Source organism: Serinus canaria, chromosome 14, assembly GCF_022539315.1.
Source record: "Serinus canaria isolate serCan28SL12 chromosome 14, serCan2020, whole genome shotgun sequence".
Taxonomy (NCBI): Eukaryota; Metazoa; Chordata; class Aves; order Passeriformes; family Fringillidae; genus Serinus; species Serinus canaria.
This window is the reverse complement of record NC_066328.1, coordinates 1,117,054-1,137,881: the sequence shown is the minus strand read 5'-3', so window position 1 is coordinate 1,137,881 and position 20,828 is coordinate 1,117,054. Positions and strand designations below refer to the sequence as shown.

General features: G+C 51.4%; 1 protein-coding gene across 1 annotated transcript in view; it reads left to right on the top strand.

Annotated features, from left to right (window-relative positions):
* The window catches only part of RAB40C (RAB40C, member RAS oncogene family), a 37,165-nt gene extending 20,278 nt beyond the window's left edge, over positions 1 to 16,887 (top strand). The window contains exons 3-6 of the mRNA XM_009092189.4: positions 1,216 to 1,276; positions 11,410 to 11,487; positions 11,884 to 12,106; positions 13,904 to 16,887. Coding sequence (XP_009090437.2) covers positions 1,216 to 1,276; positions 11,410 to 11,487; positions 11,884 to 12,106; positions 13,904 to 14,184 — 643 coding nt within the window. The 3' untranslated portion in view covers positions 14,185 to 16,887. The remainder of the gene's footprint in view (positions 1 to 1,215; positions 1,277 to 11,409; positions 11,488 to 11,883; positions 12,107 to 13,903) is intronic.
* Positions 16,888 to 20,828: the final 3,941 nt, after the last annotated feature.

Sequence of the window (20,828 nt, the reverse complement as noted above, 5' to 3'; positions counted from 1 at the left end):
CTTACAAAAAAGAACAGAAACAGATAATTTATCTCTTCTAGCCTCCATGTTTTTATGTGCCACTTGCATTCTTGTCTCTCTTGTAAGATACCTATTTTAACATTTCAGCCCCGGGTGTGTAGTAACTTAGTGCTTCCCTTTGGAAACCATCTTTTTATAATGTTATTCTTGAGCTGGAGAACAGCACAGAAACTGAAAAGCTGATAACACTGATTGACGATGCCTTAGTGTAATCTTTAACCATTACTTACCCAGCGTTTGATTGTTGAGGGAGAAGGACATGCAAGCACAGGCTCTTAGATTGATGTCCAGGATCCTACAAAGCTTTACATCTGAAACAATGACTTACTGTCCTGCACATGAGGTCAGTATGTTTTTCCTAGAGCTGCAGATCCTGGGGCTGAGGGGTTCCTCAGCCTTCTCAGTGGTCATTAAAGTGTCTTTTATCCTGGCCTAGGGAATAGATTTGAGAAACACCATAATGTGTCTCTGGTTAGCCTGCACATTTCAGTATATCCTGGTAAAATCAGAGTGCTGGACTCTGGTGTCTTGTTCCAGAAAGGCACTGAGAGGTGCTGGCAGTGTTGTCAAACTTAGTTGCACCTTGTCCAGACAAGACAAGTTATAGTAACTGAAAAGCCCCTTATTGTCACAGTGGTCTAGAAGCACTGTACCCCACCCCTGATTCTATAGGGTATATAGCCAAGGTCTGTCAGGGATCTGAGTATAAAGAGAATTCCCTTTATTTTGGTTAAAATGTATTGGAAAAACAGATGAAGTCTAGTGCAAGGCAGTTTCTCCTCCTGTGAGTGGTCATATTTAGGTTGGCTGTTCTCCATGGCTGGGAGACCTCTGCAGACTCACTCTGACTTTGAACTCCTGTGGACTGAAGGGAACTAGGCAAAAAATCCTTTGCCCAGGGGAGTAAAATGACTTATACCCTCACACATCATCCAGTAGTGCTGCAGCCCAAAGTTTAGGCTTGTATCTTCTCCATGGGAAGCACAATGACAGCACCTGTACCCAAAGGTGGAGATGTATCCACCAGTTCTTCCCCAGAAGAACCCACCATGCAGAGGACTTTGGGTACCATTCCCGTCCTAAAGATCTGACAAGATCAACCCTGATTTTTATTTTATTTCTTTGTGGCCAGTAGATGTGCAGTATGGGAGTCAATTCTCCACATTTCATAGCTGTAACTTTTCTGTGTTTTAGGGACACCTCAGGGCAAGGAAGATTTTGCACTATTTTCAGATCCTACTCCAGGGGAGCCCAGGTAAGTGCTGCTCTCAGGGCCTTGATGGGACACATATGCTTGAACTTTAAGCTGTGTAAGTCTTTCCTGCCATAGTAAAGAGCTCTGAAGAGGAATGCACTGATCACCTAAAGGATCTCTGTAGATGACAAGAGACACTCAATGTTGTCATGTTGCCTGGGATTCTGTTCTTATGAAGTGGTGGGAGAGAAGGGAGTGAATGGCAGACTTTGCTAAACTCTTACAGAAAAGGTCTGTGCAGACAATATTCAGTCTTAATTTCTAGAGGAGAGGGCTGAGAGGTCATTAGAGAGGATGAGGCAATTCTCGCTGTAGATCTGCCTCAGCTTTAATGTGGGAGCTCCTGCTTTCTGAGGTTTTTAAAATTTGTTTAAATATGGCACTGGCTTTCCCAGTGGAGTTCTTCCAATCTGTGTTGCTTTCGAGTCTGTTTCAAAAATAGGGGTGGCTTCTACTTGCATGTTTGAGGCAGACTTGAAACTAGAGCAGCTCAATTGGAATGTAAAGTATGTGTGTTCCTCAAAACATGAGGCAGAGTGTTACATTTTGAGTTTCTCCTTTGGGCCCTGCTCCAGAATAGCATCAAGATCCTCAACAGCACAAAAATCTTGTGGTACTCTGGAAAATTGCTGTTTAATAGTGCTTTCTGACTGTTGTCCTTTTAGTAGCACGGCAGGGTCCCTCCAGGATAAAGTTTACCTAAGTTAAACAAATTACTTTATTTTCCTTATTGTTTTCAAGTTGGAAAGCTTTGGAGAAAATTCCTCCTCTGTTAGACACTAGGAGTCAGAAGCTGTGTATCAGCCTCCTAAGCGGGCCAATATCCTAGGAGATTCCCATCCTTTGGGAAACATTGTACTTCAACTCAAGCTCTTACCACTCTTGGCTTTTTGCTCCTTGTATCTGTAGACCTTTGCTTTGCTAACTGGCTAAATCCATGTTGTTCTCTTTCTCTGACTTCCTGCAAATTCACTTTCGCTGTAGACATAGGAGCACCTCACCTGGAGTGTGCTGTTGAGATCTCCCCATGTCCTGTTTATTCATGTTAGTGCACATCTCTGGTGGTCTGGATGCTTTGAGGCAGCTTCTTTGAAGCAGAGGCCAATTTTCTGGTGCATGCAGAAAAGTGCAAGGGAAGGAGAGTTGGAGTTCTGCAGTGGGAGAGTGCAGGATCTCCTGTTCACTTGATCAGTCCCGTGAATGAGTTTCTTTCAGCCTCTACTTTTCATTTTCTTTCAGCCTTTACTTCTTTTCAGAAAAATCTGGAACCTCAATCACATAATCACAGTTTGCTTTGGAAGGGACCTTAAGGCTCATCTCATTCCAACCCACTCCCATCTGCAGGGACACCCTCCACTAAACCAGTGTGCTCCAAGCCCCATCCAGCCTGACCTTGAGCACTTCCAGGGATCAGGAATCCACAACCTTCTCACGGAACCTGTGGGCTTCAGGCCATGTTGCTTCCCTCTCCAGGTAGAAGTGAACAGAACTGGTCAGTGTGGTTTTCTGGTGACCACAGAACTCAGCTTTGGTCAGGCTCTTTCTAAGACCTTGCTGTGTCAGATGCTCAGATCAAACTGGGTATGGAAAGCAGCAGCTACTGTGTCCAAAAATGCCACCAGGGAGCTTTTAGCCCTGTGTGCAGCCACTGTGCACAGTGGTTACTCCCCTTGGTGTGACCTGGGAGCTCCTCAGAGCAAGTGTCTTGGCAGAGACACTGCACCCTCAGGGCCAGAGACCATACACCAGACCTTGCACCTGCTGCTGCCACTGGGCAAACTGGGGCACAGGGCAAAGTGAAATGAGCAGTGATGAGAACACTCCAGTTGGATAGGGAGAGAGACACACGTGTGTCTGGAACCTGCAGGGAGCTGTGAGGCACTGGCACAGCACCTCCATGTGATTCTGCAGCCTGTTCTCCCTGGACTCTGCATTTGGGTGCCACAAGGTGTCATGTACCTGGCTGCCCACAGGCTTGAAAGGGATTGATTTTCTCTTCCTTCCTCAAAGTGAAGCTCTTGTCCTTCTTCAGCTGTATTTATCAGTATTGCTGGAGGAACTCTCACCTGAACATCAGCAGGGTTTGCCTCATCCCTCTCACTGCCTACCCCTCCCAAGGAGTGAGTCTGAGAGACAGTGACCCACATCAGCCAGGCAGGGGGACCTCTAATGGGAGTGCTTTATAGAATCATGGAGTCACTAAGGCTGAAAAAGCCCTCTGAGATCATTGAGTCAAACCAGGAACCCTGCACTGCCAAGACCCCAGCTAAACCATATCTCTCAGCACAACATTCTACATGGATTTTTCAACATTTCCAGGGGTGGTGACTCCACCAGTGCACTGGACAGCCTGTGCTAATGCCTGACCATCCTTTCATTGAAAAAAATTACCCCAAAATGCAATCTAAACCTCCCCTAACACAACTTGAGGTTGCTTCTTCTCACCCTGTCACTTGTTACCTGGGAGAAGAGACCAATCCCCACCTTACTCCCAGGTCCTTTCAGGAAGCTGTAGACAGCAATTCACTGCTGAATACTGGGGAATGGTGCTCACTTGCACAGCAAGGTGTAGGTCACACCTTTGCCTCAAGACTGCCCTCTGCTTGTGCAACAAATATCTTTTCCAAAGTGCTGTTGTGATGCCAGATCCTGGTCTGCCCAAAAAGTCAATGCTTAAAGCAGCAAACCAGCCCTAAGGAGCAAGGCTGTGAGGATGAGGAGAGATAATTCCCAAGGGAAGTCTCTCAAGGCCCTCTTAAAGTGCCCAGGAGATGTGCACAGAGAAAGTGCCTCTTGAAAATGACTGGAGTCCTTGTACAGTCTTCTCCAGGTGGCTTGGAGTAAAACTCAGATTGTTTTCAGCAACAAGTGGTTGGCTCCCATTTGATGTTCCAGTGTTATTCCTCTCTTAACAGGAATACCGATAGCTTAAATACCTTATACTCTTAAATAACTCACCACAATTTTCAGTGGAAGAAGAAAGTAGCTAAATTTATACTCTGAATGGTTAACCAAAGCAAGAGGACTGTTTGTTTTGAATTACAAATGCCTGTGTGACTGCAAGGATGGACTTCCAACACCTTCAGTTATTTTCAGTATGCAGAAGCTGACTTCTGGCATGGCCTTAGCATAAATACAGCATAACCTATGTGGTCTTGGCAAAGAAACACAGAAATGCTTCTGAGTTCTCTGATTTAGAATTATGGAATGGTTTGGGTTGGAAAGGACCTTAAAACCCATCCCATTCCACCCCCTGCCATGTCCAGGGACACCTTTCACTGTCCCAGGTTGCTCCAAGCCCTGCCCAGCCTGGCCTTGGACACTGCCAGGGATCCAGGGGCAGCCACAGCTGCTCTGGGCACCCTGTGCCAGGGCCTGCCTACCCTGCCAGGGAACAATTCCTTCCCAATATCCCATCCAGCCCTTCCCTCTGCCAATGGGAAGCCATTCCCTGTGTTGTCATTTTATGCCCTTATCCAAAGTCCCTCTCCAGCTCTCCTGGAGCCCCTTTAGGCCCTGGCAGGGGCTCTGAGGTGCCCCTGGAGCCTTCTCCTCTCCAGGTGAGCACCCCAGCTCTGCCAGCCTGGCTCCAGAGCAGAAGGGCTCCAGCCCTTGGATCATCTTCATGGCCTCCTCTGGACTATTACAAGATGCCCACATCCCTCTCATGTTGGAGGCCCCAGAGCTGGGTGCAGTGCTCCAGGTGTGGTCTCTAGGATACATTCAGGGCTGTGTGCTGTAGTGGCTCCTTAGCTGCAGCTGTTTGCTTTCCTTTCTACTGTCTTGGAGTTATCAGACTTGAAGACTTCTGCTGTAGGAAGGCTGACACAAACCCCCCCACAATAGCCTTTTCTCTTGGAGACAAGAGAAAAGGCTATTGAAACTAAAAGCCAACAGCTCAGGAAGAACAAATCCAGCAGAGAAAAGAGGTGCTAGCCTGGGAAAAGCTCTGTTTGAAGTTCAGTGTGATATTTGTACAAGAGCAGATTGGTGTAAACTGGCCTTGAGCACCTTCATGCTGAGAATTAGTGGAAGGTTCTCACTGAGTAGAGGAATAAAGAGCTCAAGGGGAGCTTGAAGAATGAGGTTCCAGAGAGGACTTGTACAGGTTGGCTGTGAGAGCAGGAGGCTGGCTCAGCAACCTGGCAGCCCTTACCTAGGTCTGAATAGCCAGTGCTTAGGAGAATACTTGGTATGAAAAGTACCTCCAAGCCAGGGAAGCATGCCTGACTTTCCCACACACTCTTTATTGTTTCTCAAGTGTAGTGATAAAACTGAATTTTCTGAAGTAGACCCTGGAGAGGTTGCAACATGGAAAAACAGTCTCCAGACAGCAAGCAGACCTTCTTGGGAGTCCTTTTTTCCTTCATGGCACAGCCTGGTGCAGTGCTCAGGCTGAACTTCTGGCTGGACTCTCCCCAGGGAAAGGACTCGAGTACCTTGATGCCTTCCCCAGTTTCACCTCCACACCCCTGGCCTGGGTCCCCGAGCCATGTGACTTTCGCGTTCAGCAGGAGCTTCTTCCTCTTGAAATTATCTGCAGTAAACCATCCTTGCTGCCCCTGATGAGCTGGCTCTGAGCAAGAACCAGCCTCTTCTTTGAGCATGGTTGCCTCAGGGTTTTCTGTGAGCATCACAGGTCTCTTGCTTCCTCCCTGCCCTGCATTAGCAGATCTGATCTCGTCAGGGACACAGGGAGCTCTTGGGCTCCAGGTGGAGGCTTGTGGTGCTGGTGTGCCTGGGACCCCTCTCCCTTTCTCTGACTTCCCTAGGTGTTGAGTTTCCACTTCATCCCCTTCTCTGTTGGGTTCTGATGGGCCAGCAAGTCCTGAGCACATCACTTCAGGGTCTCCTTTTGGGGCAAAAGAGGAGCATTTGTGTCTGGAATAGCAGAGCACTGGCCTCCAGGCACAGATGGGGCAGGGGGAGTGTGCAGGCAGTCATGGTGACTGCGGGGCCAGAGCGGAGGGAGAGATGGAAACCAGAGAGTGTGCCCTGCAGAGCCAACTTGGGCAGTTTGGAGCTTGCTGTGCTGCAGAAGGATTTTATTGTAATTGTCACAGCATGGGGTACAGTGAAAAGTATATTTAAGCACACCTTTAGTGTGCTTAAAGGTGCTGCAGAAATCTTTTTTGCTCTTGGACTCCTGTTCTTTTCTGCTTGGCTTCTAGGTCTCAGTCATTCCAGCAGAGCTGGCTCGCTGATCTCGGCTGTTTGAGCAGCTGTGACTGTTCTGGCTGCTGTGAGCTAATGTAAACTGTTCCAAGAGTCATCACAGAGGGGAGAAAGAGCTGTGGTGGTGCTTCCTGATCTAGCCAGGAAGAAGCAGTGTTAGGATAGTTCCTGATGTCCTCATATGCCAGTGATTTAAACTGTTTCTGAAAATGTGGCTTGCCAAACTCTTCCCAGACAGTGTGATAAAATGCTCCCATCTTGCAGTAAAGCTGCAGCCCTAAAGAAATGATGAATATTGTTGAGTTCTGCTTAGGCAGATGGTTTGAGGAGCTGCTGTTTATCCTGTTCAGGGCTTCTTAGTATGCAGGAAGGTGGTGGATTTTTGGTAGCTCAGCAGACTCAGGTGCAGATTGAGCCCTCCCTTATGGCTTTTTTGGTTACTACAAATAGCTCACCTGCCTTGGGTTACTCAGACAGGATTGCCCAGCTGCTGGAGGAGCCTGCCCTGCCTGCAAAATAGTTATCAAAAGCTCAGTGATAAATACCCCCCAATGTTAGGAAGAGGTTTGGCAGCAGGATGTCACTGCCCATGAGCCAATGTCTGAGGTGCCAGCTGGGAAGCCACGATCAAATGGAGATGTGAAAGAGCAGGCAGGAGACAGAGTGTTTTGGTTCCTGTCAGCACTGGACCTTCTGTTTAAAAGGTTTATTTCATCCTGTGGGACAGAAAATTCCCTCTGGGCTCTTCAGCCTTTTTCAGCAGCAGCTTTTTTCCATCAGTGGAGAATATCAGCAAGTGACACTTTCCTGGCCACCCTGTCACCTGCCTGCATTGGGCTGAGGTCCTTGGCAGTTGTGCAAGTGTTCCTAGCAGCTTCTTGTATGCTGGAAGCTCCTAAAGCCATCTGGGAAGCCTTTTTGGACAAGCCTGATTTGCATTGAGAGTGTGCAAGCTGATTTTCTCTTACCTTTAAAAGCTTTTTGCTTATAAAACTGGCCCAAACCTGCTGCAAGCAGGCAGAGATGATATTTCCCAACCACCACCTCAGTTACATGGACAGATCTTTGTGTAAGCTCCTGCTGGAAGCAAATTTGGGTTTTGGCAGAGTAAGTGTCCACATGTGCTGCAGGATACAATAACTGGTGGTCTGTTTGTGTTCCTTGTTCACTATGGGAGGCACTCATGTGGAAATTTCTGTCACTGGCTGCTGAGGGTTGTGCCAATCCCAGTAGTATGGAACAAAACCAGAGTGGGAATGAACTCTGAAAATCCAACTGTGAAAAGACCCCAGATGGATCTGGGGATGAGTCCAGTCAGCTTCTGCCTGTGCAGAAGCTGTAGGCAGACTGAGGAGAAATAGAAGGAATGCTTTTGGAGGGTTGTGAGGGGTCCAGGTCTCCTTGGTCTGAGAAGCTGAGCATGGAGCTTTTCACTCCATACTGTGGGAACCTGGGGTACATAATGGTACAAAAGGGCTTTGTGAAACTAAAAATTGAAAGCTGTGGAGATAATAGGGTGTTGACAACCATCTAAGCACTTAGAGAACAAATTAGGCTGCAAATGGGAAACTGTTCATTTGTTGAGTTGAGGAAATTAAAATTCTGTGCATGTTATTCCAAAGGAGACTTTAAAAAAGCCTGACAGATCTTACTTGGAACTGTCTGCAGAGATGGAGCCAGTCCCCTCCCTGTGCATGGCTGAGTGCTGTTCTCTCTGGGGCAGAAATGGCAGCGACAGTGGATTTGGGATGCATACTCTGGAAACCTGGTGTCTGCAGCATGCCAGTGCTACTTGGAAGCAGTGTGAGGTTATCTGAAACACCAGGAGCTGGCCAGGGGTTGAGCAGCCTTCTTCCTGCCCCTGCTGAGCTGCAGCACAGCTGGGCTCCATACCCATCTGGGCAGGACAGGGATGGAGCAAGGCAAGCGCAACTTGGCCTCGGTGTCTTCTGACCTTTGAGAAGCTTTCCTGGACAGTCTGCGCTCTAAATGTGGGTGCTGGAGCTGTGGTGTGGCTTGGAGGCTCAGCTGGCAGACAAAGGGTCATGTTTTACATTTAGTAATTGTGATCTTGACCTTCTACCCTGCTGAGAAAGTAGGGGTGTGTTTTCGCTGAAGTTTTATCCTTATTCCTATTCAAAGAAGATCCAGGCAAAAGCTGCCAGCAAGCTTAAAAACTCTCTCCTCCTCAGGCATATTCCTGGCAGAAATAATAGTCACAAACTAGGTCTTGGGTCTGTTTTTCTTGGCTGAAGGAACTTGTCAATCCAGAAATGAAGCAAGTAGACTTTATTTATCTTGCTGGCCATTTGTGTTGGAAGGGGCTCATCAAACCCTTTGCTTCGTTATTTCCTGACTCTCAGTAATTCTCACACACAGTCTTGGAAGCTGGAAATCAAAACAAATAGAGGAAAAATTAAAAGAAAGCTCAGAGCCTTTTTTTTTCCTAATATGCAATTAAAATGTGATGTATCCTACTAGTAGGTATTTCCAGATTGGGTCCTTGAGAAGCAGTATCTTTGGTTTTGTGGCATTTTTTTACAGAAAATCATTACTTCCTTCCTATTTTTCTTCTCTGAATCTAGGAGAAACTGATCCTTTTTTCCTCCAAAATAAAAACAACCTCCATTTCTTTTGATTATTAAGTTTTTGGACTGTCCTAGAAATGAGACTACAAAAAATTACAGATTCTGGGTAGGAGCTCCAGACTTTCCTTGAAGGAAACTGAAGATGCTTCCCCCACCCCACAGATGCTTCTGCCATTATGTAAACTCACCTTCAGATCCTACAGAACAGCCTCAGACCCAGACTTTGAAGGGCTTGCTCTTTGTGTTGGACTGTCAAACATGAAGCCAACCCATCTGGCTTGCCTTTTGTGCTCTCTGCCCTTCTATTTTTGTGCATTTGAGCCTTTCTGTACAAGTGCAGATGTGGAGATGCTGGAGGGCCAGTGAGAACAGAAAAAACAAACTTCACCTGGAGAGGGACTGCCTGGTTGGAAGCAGTGGGCAGGGAGGCTGGAGGTACAGCTCAAGAATCAGAATTGTTCTACAAGGAAGAATCTGAATTGTTATAAAATTGGTCAGTCTTTGAGAGCTGCTTATTTCAGAAGAGCTGAAAGAAAGGCAGACAAGGTCGAGACACACCCAGTGCATTCCGGGAATGGCTGTTGTTCCATGAGGGGGGGAAGAGTGCTAGTGCCAGCTCCAGATGTGACTTTATTGTGAGGATTCAGGTGCCTTTGTGGCCCAGGTGCCAGTTTATCATTCCTGTGTGCTTCACATTTCATGTTAATGGTTTTTTTTTTTTTGTAAATGTGAGGTATATCATACACAGAGCTTCTGCACAGGCTCCTCTCAGTTCTCCACAGGGGCTGGCAGCAGCAAGGACTGTAAAGCTGAGGTTTGTGTTTCCCATCTGTGTAGCACACCTTTCATTTCAGTGGGCAAAGGAGCAGCTCCACAGGTACATGAGGGTGCTCCATGGTCCATGACTCATACCAGGGCTGATGCTCGGAGTGTCTCAGCTCTCTCCTTCCCTGTGCTCCATCCAGGCCTCTCATAGAGAGGACTGGGCTGAAAGCTGAGACTTTCCTTTGCCAATTTAAGATCTCTGGCTATGCTAGGGCTTTGCTATAGGGGATGGCTGTTCCTGGAGGATACCCCTGAGTCAGGGAAGGCTGATTCTGCAGAACCTGGTGCTCAGTGGTCTGGTTTGGTTTGCCCTTAGTCTTGCTGCTGCTGGGTTACCTTTCATCCAGCATTGCCTTCCCAGCTGGGTTCCTCCTCTCTCAGCACAGCATCATCTCCTCTTCCCTAGTTCCTATTCCAGGCATCTTGCACTGTGATTCTGCCAAGTCAGCTTGGAGTGCCTGTTGTCACTTGGAATGTCCTTTATTGCAAAGAAGAGTGACAAGAAGTCAGAAAAATAATGGGAGGGTTGCAGAAAGGCTCTGCTGAGGACAACTCCATAAATGCTGTCTGTGCCCAACTGGTACCAAGTGGCAGCTCCTGACTCGTGTGCCTGCAGGGCCAGGCACAGCCTACTTTCCTTGTGTCTGTCCTCAGAAATACTCAGATTCAAGAAAAGCTTATTTGCTGGGAGATGCCGTGGACCTCAGTGATGGCCAACAGTCTGGCCGTGTTCCTGGGTCCTGCCAGCCCAGCTTGGGGTGAGATGGAGACTCCTCAGAGCTGCCCCTTGTCTTTCCTGCCTTGAGTCATGCCTGTGCTGCTGCCAGCACCACGTGCTGCACCTCAGGAGGTGACTGGGAAGCAAGTCATGGATGTGGGTGGTGTTCAGGGACAGTGGATGTCAACGTGAGGATGCTGTAGGTACCTCTGGCCTGTGCTCTGCCAGTGTGGCAGTGACACTGAGAAACACCTTCAGAGAAGTCTGAATGGATCCTAGTCCTGAGAGCTCAGTCTGTGGAAATACTGTGGTGCTTATCAGCATTATTCATCTTCTTCCTTGTCAGCAAAGGGCTCACAGTGACACAGGTTCTGGAGAAGGGGGTATGCTTGAAAATTCCTTCCTGTCCTACTGCCACCTCACCACTGACTGCAGCTGTTCTGTGTAAGGGGATGGAAAAAAGGTGTGTTTCTGCCTCAGCAAGTTTGTATCAGAGTTGTGACAGAAGAAGATTATGTTTTGCTCCTCCAGATGCAGCCACCAAGGCAGTTCCTCCTCCTGTGCAGAGACTACAGCTTTGGAAATTATTTGGCAGATACCAGAGCCAAAAGAGGAGTAAAACATTCCCTAATGACCTGGGACTGCATTAGCACAGTCCTGTTGTCTCAGTTTTTACCATTTATCAGCGCACAAATGGTGCAGCTGGAGCAATGTTCTGTCTCTTTGCTTCTTAGTTTGTGCACGTGGGGCTCTTGTCAGGGGTGTCCTGCCCCTTTTATGTTGCCTGCTGTGGAACTTCCTGATTGCTTCTGATTGTCTTCCACCAGGGAATTCTCTTGGTATACGACATCACTAATCGCTGGTCCTTTGATGGGATAGACCGATGGATAAAGGAAATAGATGAGGTAAGTGAATGGAGGAACACATGCAATGATCTATAGCAGAGACATGGGGAAGTATCACCCAAGGTGTCACCTGACATGGGGGCAGGAACAGCTCTGCTGTGGAGGGGACATGACGGCGGTGCAGTCCTAATTGAAGCAAAGCAATAACTGTCTGCCCTCCACCTCTGTGTAAATCTGGAGTAGTAGGAAATGGCTCAGGAGTGGTCAAGAAAAGACAGGAAAGTTCCCTCAGAAATGAATGGACTGGGAGGTGACAATCTGTCCCCCCACAGAGAGGTGCTGCTGGGCAGTCCCTCGGACACAGCGCAGCTTCTATTTGTTTTCCCTTCGCTGCTGTTGCAGCTAAGCAGGACGCTGTGTGAAGCCATGATTTCTTCACTTCTTTCCTTGCTCCAGCACGCCCCAGGTGTCCCTCGGATCCTGGTGGGAAACAGGCTGCACCTGGCCTTCAAGCGGCAGGTGCCGACGGAGCAGGCGCGCGCCTACGCCGAGAAGAACTGCATGACCTTCTTCGAGGTGAGCCCCCTGTGCAACTTCAACGTCATCGAGTCCTTCACGGAGCTGTCCCGCATCGTCCTCATGCGGCACGGCATGGAGAAGATCTGGAGACCCAACCGAGGTCAGTGGGCAGGAGGGTGCTCCGGGGGTGGGCGGGGGAGTTTGGGCTCACGTGGAGCCCTGGGGCTGCGGCTGCCCAGGTGGGAGGTGTGGAACTGTGGGAGCTGCACCCACCAGACGTGGAGAAATGCCTCGGGCCAGACAAGCTGAAGCTGAGCAGGAGCTGCCTGTGCTGGTGTAGGGATGGGCAGCTCCAGAGGGCAGTTCATCATGTCTGTGACCTGAAGTGCTCTGGGGCATCCTCTGCCTTTCCACTTACTGTGGATGAGGCTGAGGGCAAATAAGCTCCCACACTGAAACTACTTCAATCAAACAGCTGTGTGGGATAATTCCAAGTGTAAGCACCTCACTCCTTGCCCTTGCCCGAGCCTGTCTTCTTTGTTTTGGAGGGAAGCAGTGTGCCCAAGAAGCTGAAAGGGACTAAATCTCATCTCTGCTGTTAGCATGCAGCAGTGGGCTGGGTTATTCCATATATCCAGGCATGTGTGCCACAGGGAGGGAAACCACAAGCAGATTCCATGTTACGTCTGCAGATTCCATGTTACATCTCAGCCTGTTGAGTTTGAAGCAGAATAATCTCACTTCCCACGTTATTCCTGGCTGGAGGTAGCAGTGTGTCCCACTGCAGTCTGAGCAGCAGCAGATCTGTGTTCCTGGGGTGACCTGCTCTCATATGGACCTTCAGCCCCTGCTCAGCAGGGTGAGAAAATCCTGTTTGCCAGCCCCAGTCACCAAATTTTCTGCCTGGGCTCCTGTCCCCAACCTGACTGCTGTGCCATGGTCTGCAGGTCACAGGGATGGTGGGCAGGGACTGGGTTAAATGCCCAGACCTTTCATGCATCTTTTCCAGAGGATTTGTGACTGCATACTGCCTGCTTGGGAATGGAAAGGGCAAAAGGGAACGGCCTCAAAATGTGCCAGAGGAGTTTTAGATTAGACATTAAGGGAAATCTCTTCACAAAAAGGGTGGTCAGGCATTTAAACAGGCTGCCCAGGACAGCAGTGGAGTCACCATGCCTGGAAGTGTTCAAAAAATATGCAGATGTGGCACTTGGGGACACGGTTTAATGGAGGCATTGGCAGTGCTGGGGGAATGGTTGGACTCGATGGTCTTAGAAGGCCTTTCTAACCGAAATAATTCTGTGATTGCATGAACGGGGGCTCCCTAGCAGGGAGTGGGGATCTGCCTGCTCGGGAATGGCTGCTTTGGCAGGCAGGAGGATAACGAGTGCCCTCGTGTGGCCCCTGGCTGGGAATTCCCCGGCAAGGCATGGTCCTCCCCAGCAGGCTTAGCTGGGAGGATGCTGGGAAACCGGGACGGGCACAGTGGTGTTCTGAGTGTTCTGGCTTGTTGGGGTCTCTGTGTCCTGGGGGTTCTGCAGAGAGCTGCCCCCTGAGCAGATCCCAGCTGACACTGTCCTGTTTCAGGACTTGCTGACACTGTTGCCTCATTCACAGGCATGTCCTGGTTGACAGAGGATGGGTTGAGAAACCAAGTGTCTGTCAGGAATGTGAGCCAGGCTCTCCAGCCCTGGGTGCTGAGCAGAGCAGGGCTGGCAGTGCCTAACCCTGTGTTCACACCAAAGCTGGTGTCTGGCAAAGCACAAACCTCCAACAGCAAAGCTCACCTTGATTTCCCAAGCTTTTGTCCTAAATATCCTCCTCCCAGCTCCTGTGCAGTCATTATTGACACATCTCCCTGAGGAGCTGGAGCTGTGCAGTGTAAGGAATAGTTGTGGGGGAAGGGCAGCCCAGCAGATCTCCTGGCCCTTGACTGTGTGGTCCTTTCTCCCCGCAGTGTTCAGCTTACAGGACCTGTGCTGCCGAGCCATCGTGTCCTGCACCCCGGTGCACCTCATCGACAAGCTGCCCTTGCCCGTCACCATCAAGAGCCACCTGAAATCCTTCTCCATGGCCAACGGCATGAACGCCGTGATGATGCATGGCCGCTCCTATTCCCTGGCCAGCAGCGGGGGCGGGAGCAGCAGCAAAGGGAACAGCTTGAAGAGATCCAAATCCATCCGGCCGCCCCAGAGCCCCCCACAGAACTGCTCACGCAACAACTGCAAGATCTCTTAGCAGGACAGGCACTCTGAGCTTGTGTCGGATCCACGCCCACCCGCCGATGTACAGCTGTTTGCACACTGAACCCTTCTCCACTGGATCCTTTCAGATGGGCCATGGTTGCTTTTCCAATGGCACGCACGAGCGTTAGGAATGTGCTCACGTTTTGGCTTGGCATAGGAAGAAGCATGGTGCCGGCTGGATCCCGCAGCGCTGGCGGGGAGAGGATCTGCCAAGTGACCCTCCAAGAATGCTTTGGGCTTTGCCTCTTGGCCTGGGGTGGAAAATTCAGCAGCTGCCGGGTTAGGGAGGGGGAAAGGGGAAAAAAAGCTCATCCAGTCTCAATGGAGCAATGGATTTAATGGAAGATTGAGAGGCTTAAGGGAGTAGGCAAGGAGAGTCTGTGCTGCAACTTTTAACTCTTGGCCTCCTGAACAGATTGCTGGTGCAATAGTGATCATTGGATGTAGACAAATAAGCGGGGACAGGGGACTAATGACAGTTTTCACCAGGATGTTAACCTGCTGTTGCCAAAAAAACCAGAAAACAAGGCAAGAGCTGGCCAATTAGAAAGGGGAAGGCAGCGCTCCATTCGACGCCTTCACTTATTTATGTAAATATTATACATATATATAAATATCACTTGTTTTTTAAGGGTTTTTTAAGAAGCAGTCAGGGAAAATTTTATGCAGCCATGTAAATACAAGCACTGGATTGACTTTCCCAGTGTCAGCAAAGGGGACAAGTGGAGGATTTTCCAATGAAAACACATAAATGCTTTAAGAGACTTTCCCTCACCTCTGGGCTCGTGCTGGTGCTTTTAAATACTACATGTGCAGAAGGAAAGGACAATTGGTGTTTAACATGCCCCAAGCTGCTCTATTCCTTTCATTCACTAGAACCTGTGAGTGCTGAAGGCAGGGTGGGATCGCAGTGCATGGAGAGGCAGAGCAGCGAGGCCAGGGTCCTGGGGGGTTGGAGTGTTTTGGCAGGCAGGAGGAAGAGGCAGCTCTGGGGTCAGACTGAGGCCTTGGTCACTTTGTGCTTTCTCATCGGGGATTTGGGAAGAGGGGGTGGAAGCATTGTGCCTGAAGCAGAGGAAAAATGCTGAATTTTGTCCCTTATTGTTGCAAAGTCTCATCCATCGCTTCTAGTGCCCTCTATCCATGACAGCTCCTGGATCCTGGCTGCTTCCAGCTTGGCTTTCCCAAAGGTGCTGCCTGAGCTTGCACTGCTGTAGCTCCTCCTGGATGAAAGGGGGAAAGGACAGAAGTGGCTTTTCCCACTGGAGCATGAAGGAGCAGGGACTGGGAAGGTGGAAGGTCGGGGTGAGGAAATGGCGATCTCCAGGTCCCTCGGTGGCAAAATCACCTGGCTTTCGGAGCAATCCCAGGAGACTGGGAGAGCAAACTGCTTTGCTCCATGGCATGGCTCCTGGATCTTAGAGGGGCAATAGCTTGAAATGGATCTTCTGTCAAGCAAGTGCACCTGCCTCTCTGGCTTTGTTCCACAGCTGATCTGTGCTGGAAATTCACCTGCAAACTGAGAAATAGCACCCAGCCCTTATCCCAAAAGCTAAGGGAGCCTGGCAGTGGGGCTGGGCCATGGTGGCAGGTTCTCATAGGTGGCCAGGTGGCTGGGCCATGGTGGCAGGTTCTCATAGGTGGCCACAGTCTACATAGGTGTGTAGACTGTGAGTAGCGTGGTAGCAAGTGAAGTATACAGTGCTGCCATCTCCTCCTGGGATCAGCTCACTGTGCTCCCCCTTTCCAGGCAGCCTGCGGCACTGTGTGGGCAGAATGAAGCCGCTGCAGTTCTGGCGCGGCCGACAGACCCGCTGTGTCCAGGCAGCAGGGACAGGAGGGACACGTCCCCCTGTGGGGACACCGCTTCCCTCGCTCCCAAGCCAACCTGGGGGTGCCGGAGGCTTCCCCCTCCCCTCCCTGCAGAGCACAGCACGGGCAGGTCTCTTGGCTCAGCTCTCTCATGCTTTATCACCCAGCTCAAGTGAGCGAGGACAGAATTAAACCCCAGGCAGGTGGAGGGGGAGAGGAATCCTTTGAAGGGGTGCTTTGGCTTGAGAGCAAAGCCGCAGCCGGGCTGTCCCGGTGGCACGAAGGCCAGGGGATTTGGAGAACCTGTCTGGATGGCTGGCACCTGTTTCCCATCACTTAACACGCAGCAGAAGACAATCGCTGGCTCAGCAGCCCAGGGATATACGGCCAACAGGTGACCGCCCCCCAAGGGCAGCTCCTCCCAGGAATCACCCCCGGCCAGTGCCGGTGTGTGGGACGAAGAGGGATAAAGGGATCCTTCCTGGAATCACCAAGCTGCTGCATGTCTCAAAACTCGCTGTACCTCTGCTTAGGTTTGGCTGTGCCACGTGCGCCACCTCCCCATGCTGTTTCCCTGTGGTTGGTTTAGGTTTTGTCACCCTGTCTCGCAGATCCTGTCTGGAGTGAGGATGGAAGATTTCCCTGGAGTGATTGCCCAGCAACAAACTTTTTTTATTTTTTAATTTAAAAGGAAAAGATTCTTGCATCTGATGTCAACACTAGTCTGTAGCTGCTCTCCAACACTTGTACCATTCCTCAGTTGGGTTTTTTTTGGACTATCCTTTTATTTTTTTATTCCTTTGTACAGTCAGTGTTGTTTACCTGATTCTACATGGTTTTGTTTTGTATAAATTAAAGTCTTTTTGTTTGTTTTGAACTACCAGTTGAAATGAGGAGAAGTTGTATCTGTTTTTGTGTGGGCTGGGAAGAGGTTGAAGGGAAAAAGGTCGTGGTTTTGCCCATGCCTAGGGATTTGGGACTGTTTGTGTTACAGGTGTATATTCCCATTTCCAGGTCATCCACAAAATAACTTGAATTACATTTGCTGGGGAGCCATGATTCCAGTTCTGTAGATGCAGAAGATAAATCTGTTCTTGATTCTCACAGAACCACTGATTTGGGGTAGTGGAGCCCTAAGGAAACACAAACTCATCTCCAACAGGGCTGGGCCCGTTGGTGGCTGGAGGAAGCCACACTCTCCAGCAGTTTGCCAGGAGTTGTGCCCAGTCCCTGCTCCACGGGGCAGGACAAATACAGTCAGACCCTAAATCCCTTCTTTGGGTCTGGGTGATCCTGGGGGAGCAGCGAGTGCTGTGGCTGCCCAGACTGGAGCAAGCTGGAAGCCATCCTGGAACAAAGGGAGAGGATGCTGCAGGGAGCTCGGAGCACCAGTGTCACACCAGAGTGGACTTTGGAGGTACCAGAAGCCCCAGAGAAAAGGGGATTTCATTCTGGGGTGGAGGGAGACTTCTTGTCTGATCCCCTTCTCCCAGCCCACCTCCCCTTGACCTCTCTTTTCCCCTGCCTTCTCACTTCCCTAGGATCAGATTTTCCACTTCGTACCAGACTGGCCACGCTTGTTTTAACAGCTTAAGTAGTAATTGCTGGGGCTGGGAGGGGGCAGGGGGAAATGAGATCGTGTCTGCAGCCTGGAAAACCCTGGAGCTAAGGTGAAAGCCTGGTCAGGGAAGAGTCACACAGCCCTTTTTTTCCTCTTTTTCTTCAGGGGGTTCTGGAAGTGTCAGTTCCCTCTCCCAGGGCCGAAACAAAGGCTGTGTGTGGTTTCAGGTGGGGTCGGGACAGCCGGAGCCCATTAGGGCGGAGCAGCGGGGGCTGCGGGGCCGCAGCTGTCTGCCTGGGAAGAGCCGGGCAGGAAAACACTGCACAGCCTGAGCGGGGTGGGAAGGCTGGGAGAGCTTCAAGGTTCTCTGCTCCTCGGAGAAAGGAGGGAGCAGGTTGCTCTGGGATGATTCGGGTCTTTGGTCACTGAGTGTGTTTCTCTGCACCCAGCTTTCTGATGCGAGGTTTCGTGGGTTGGTCCCACTGTCCCACATATAGGCTAGGAAGAGGTGGTGACCTTTATACAACTGCAAGATGCTTGAAAATGAGGGTACAGCTGCCCACGGGTGCATTGGAGGGGCAGGAGCCTGCCAGGTGCAGCAGGTTCTGAGAGCAGGGATACATGGCACAGCACCCTTCCCTCCACAACACGGTGCCGAGCCAATTCCTTGTCTTGGAGGGAGAAGATGAACCGTAAAACCCTCATCTTTGTCTGGGATCTTTGAAAGTGACCCAAAAATCTCCTGTTCTGGGGTGCAGTTGGTGCCTTTACACATGGAGGTGAACAGCTGGGAGCTGTTGAGATGGTGGAATTTCTGTGGGCTTGGTCAGGGTGGGAAGAGGACAGTTGCTTTGTCGTTCACCTTCAGCTGAAGAAGCGCTAAAAGAGGCTGGGTCGGGGTCCCAAGATGTGGGTGAGGATTTCCAGTTGTTGGCAGCTGCTTTTCTAGCCATGCTGCAGCTGCCATTCCTCCATCCAGCCTTACACCACTGAGGTGAAGTGTAAGGCTGGGAGGATTGTCCCAGGAGGATTGTCCTTGCAGCTTCTGATCTTGAGAGCACAGGCATGAGGCACATTGGGCTCCAGTGTGAGACGCATGCCACACTCTGGCACTGTTCCTCTGGCTCTGGAAAGGGGCAGTGGGGCAAGAACCAACCCAGAACCTGGCACTGGCATCATGCTGTGACCACACAAAGCTCAGACATGGATATGGGTAGAAGCTGGGCTTGTTCAAGGTCTTGTTTCCCCTTCCCTCTTGCACCTGTTCTCCTGGAAGGACTCTGGGACACTCCAAAGTGGCCCTGTGCCTCTGGGCTGCAGCCCTGGGGACCAAGGTGGTGTGCATCTTCCATGTTTCTTCCCAGCTGGAGTCTGTGGGTTTGTGGATCAGGGATCTCCAGGCAGCGGGTGCCTGGGGCCAGCTGGGTTAGTCTGGGGCTTTCAGGCTGCCTGGGCCTGCAGGGTACAGGCCCCGGCAGCTCCTGGCATCTCCTGGCTGGGCTGGCCTGATGCAACTCCTTGTTTGCAGAACATCAGCTTCCCCATGAGTGTCCCAGGGCAACATAACCTTCCCTCAGCATCTGCAGCTGGATGGACCCTTGGGTGCCTGCTTGGCTGTGGAACAGGATCCATGGGACATGCTCCAGCCCACCATGCATGGCCACTGCCAGCTGGTGACAGATCTGTCTGTGCTTTGGGGCTTTGGGTCCGGGGGAGCCCCAGGATCGCCATGGGCAGCCCAGAGGCAGCAGCAGTGCAGCCGTGTGCTGGCAGGAAGGGCAGGGGTGGCCGGTCACTGCACCGTGTCAGTGCTGCTGGCTGGAGGTCACTGTGCCAGAGCATTGTGGCTGCACCCTGCTCACACCAGCGTGGGGGTGTTGAGGGTCCCCCAAATCACCTGGTCTGGGAGAAAAGAGCTTCCCCAAGGAGCCACAGACTGGGGGAGCACTAAACCATTACATGTGAAAGCAGCTCTGGAGTGGGGGTGGGTTGGATCACCCCCATCACAAAAAAAAAAAAAAAAAAAACCCAAGAAAAAAAGGAAAGGGCTCCCATCGGTTTTTTGTCCTCTCCACACATGCTCTCCAAGAGGGGAGAATGGAGGTGCTGAGCTGCTCCCCAGAGCAAAATGCCCTCTGGTTTGCTGTTTCCCAGGGGCTGCAAACCCCACTCAGGGCTGAGGCTCTCACCAGAGCAGGAAGAGTTAATGCTTCCAAAATGCCATGAAATGTTCCTGCTGCAGGTCAGTCTCCATCGGGGATTAGGGGGATCTGGCCTGGGAGCTGGGGCTGGCTCCTGCCAGCTCTGGGCTCTTGCGGGACGTGCTTGTTGAGCCCAAGCACAATGTGCCGAGGTCTGGTGTGGCTCAGGAAGCATCCTGGCTGTAAATCATCGGGGAGGGAGGGCTGGGAGCCCCAGGGGGCTGGGGGAGCCCCTCCAGGGGGGCTGGGTGGGCACCCATCCCGCCAGGCGAGACTCGGTCCTGTGCCAGCAGCGCGGCCTTCGTGGGATGCGAGTGGAAAGCAGGGATGGATCCGTGCCGGTGTCCCGCTCCCGGGCACCTTCGGCTGTGGGGCCGGTGGGTGCCCAGAAATGCGGTGCAGGGTGAGGGACGCCCGGGCCAGCCGGGTCCTGGCCGCCCGCAGCTTGGCCTCCGTGGGCTCCGCGTACCTCCCGCCGGCCGCCCCGTCCGAAGGGACCGCAGACTCCGGCGGTTTTCTCATCCTGCAGGAATTCGGCTCCGTGGGCCGGGCGGGTTTTCGTGAGCGCGCCCCCCCCCCCCCCGCCCCCGTTTCACTCTCCCTCTTTGGAGACTTTCTGCATTCTGCCTTTGATCTCCCCCCGTGTTTGCCCAGGGATCGCCGGGCTCGCCGGGGTTAGAGGCTGAGGTCAGCGCCTTTCCCATTCCAAACACCCAGAAACATCAGTGAGAAGGGAGGGGATTCAGATTACAACCTTCCCGTCCTCCCCTTCCACCCCACTCGCCCGCTGGCCGTGCCGGGGATGGACTGAGCCCCGAGAGCCACCCGCCACTGCCGCCGTGTCCCCGGCGCCCCGAGACCCGAGCGGCGGCGATGGATGGAGGCGGCGGGCGGCATCGCCGGTGGTCCGGCGGGCGCCGGGTGTGCTGAAGGACAGAGGTTTGGTCCTCTCCTCCTACTCTTTGTCCCCCCGCCCGCCTTCTCCCTCATCCCGTCCGTCCTGAATGTGATTTCTCCCGAGCCCTCGCCAGCGAGCCAGGCCGGCGGCGCGGGGTGGCCCCG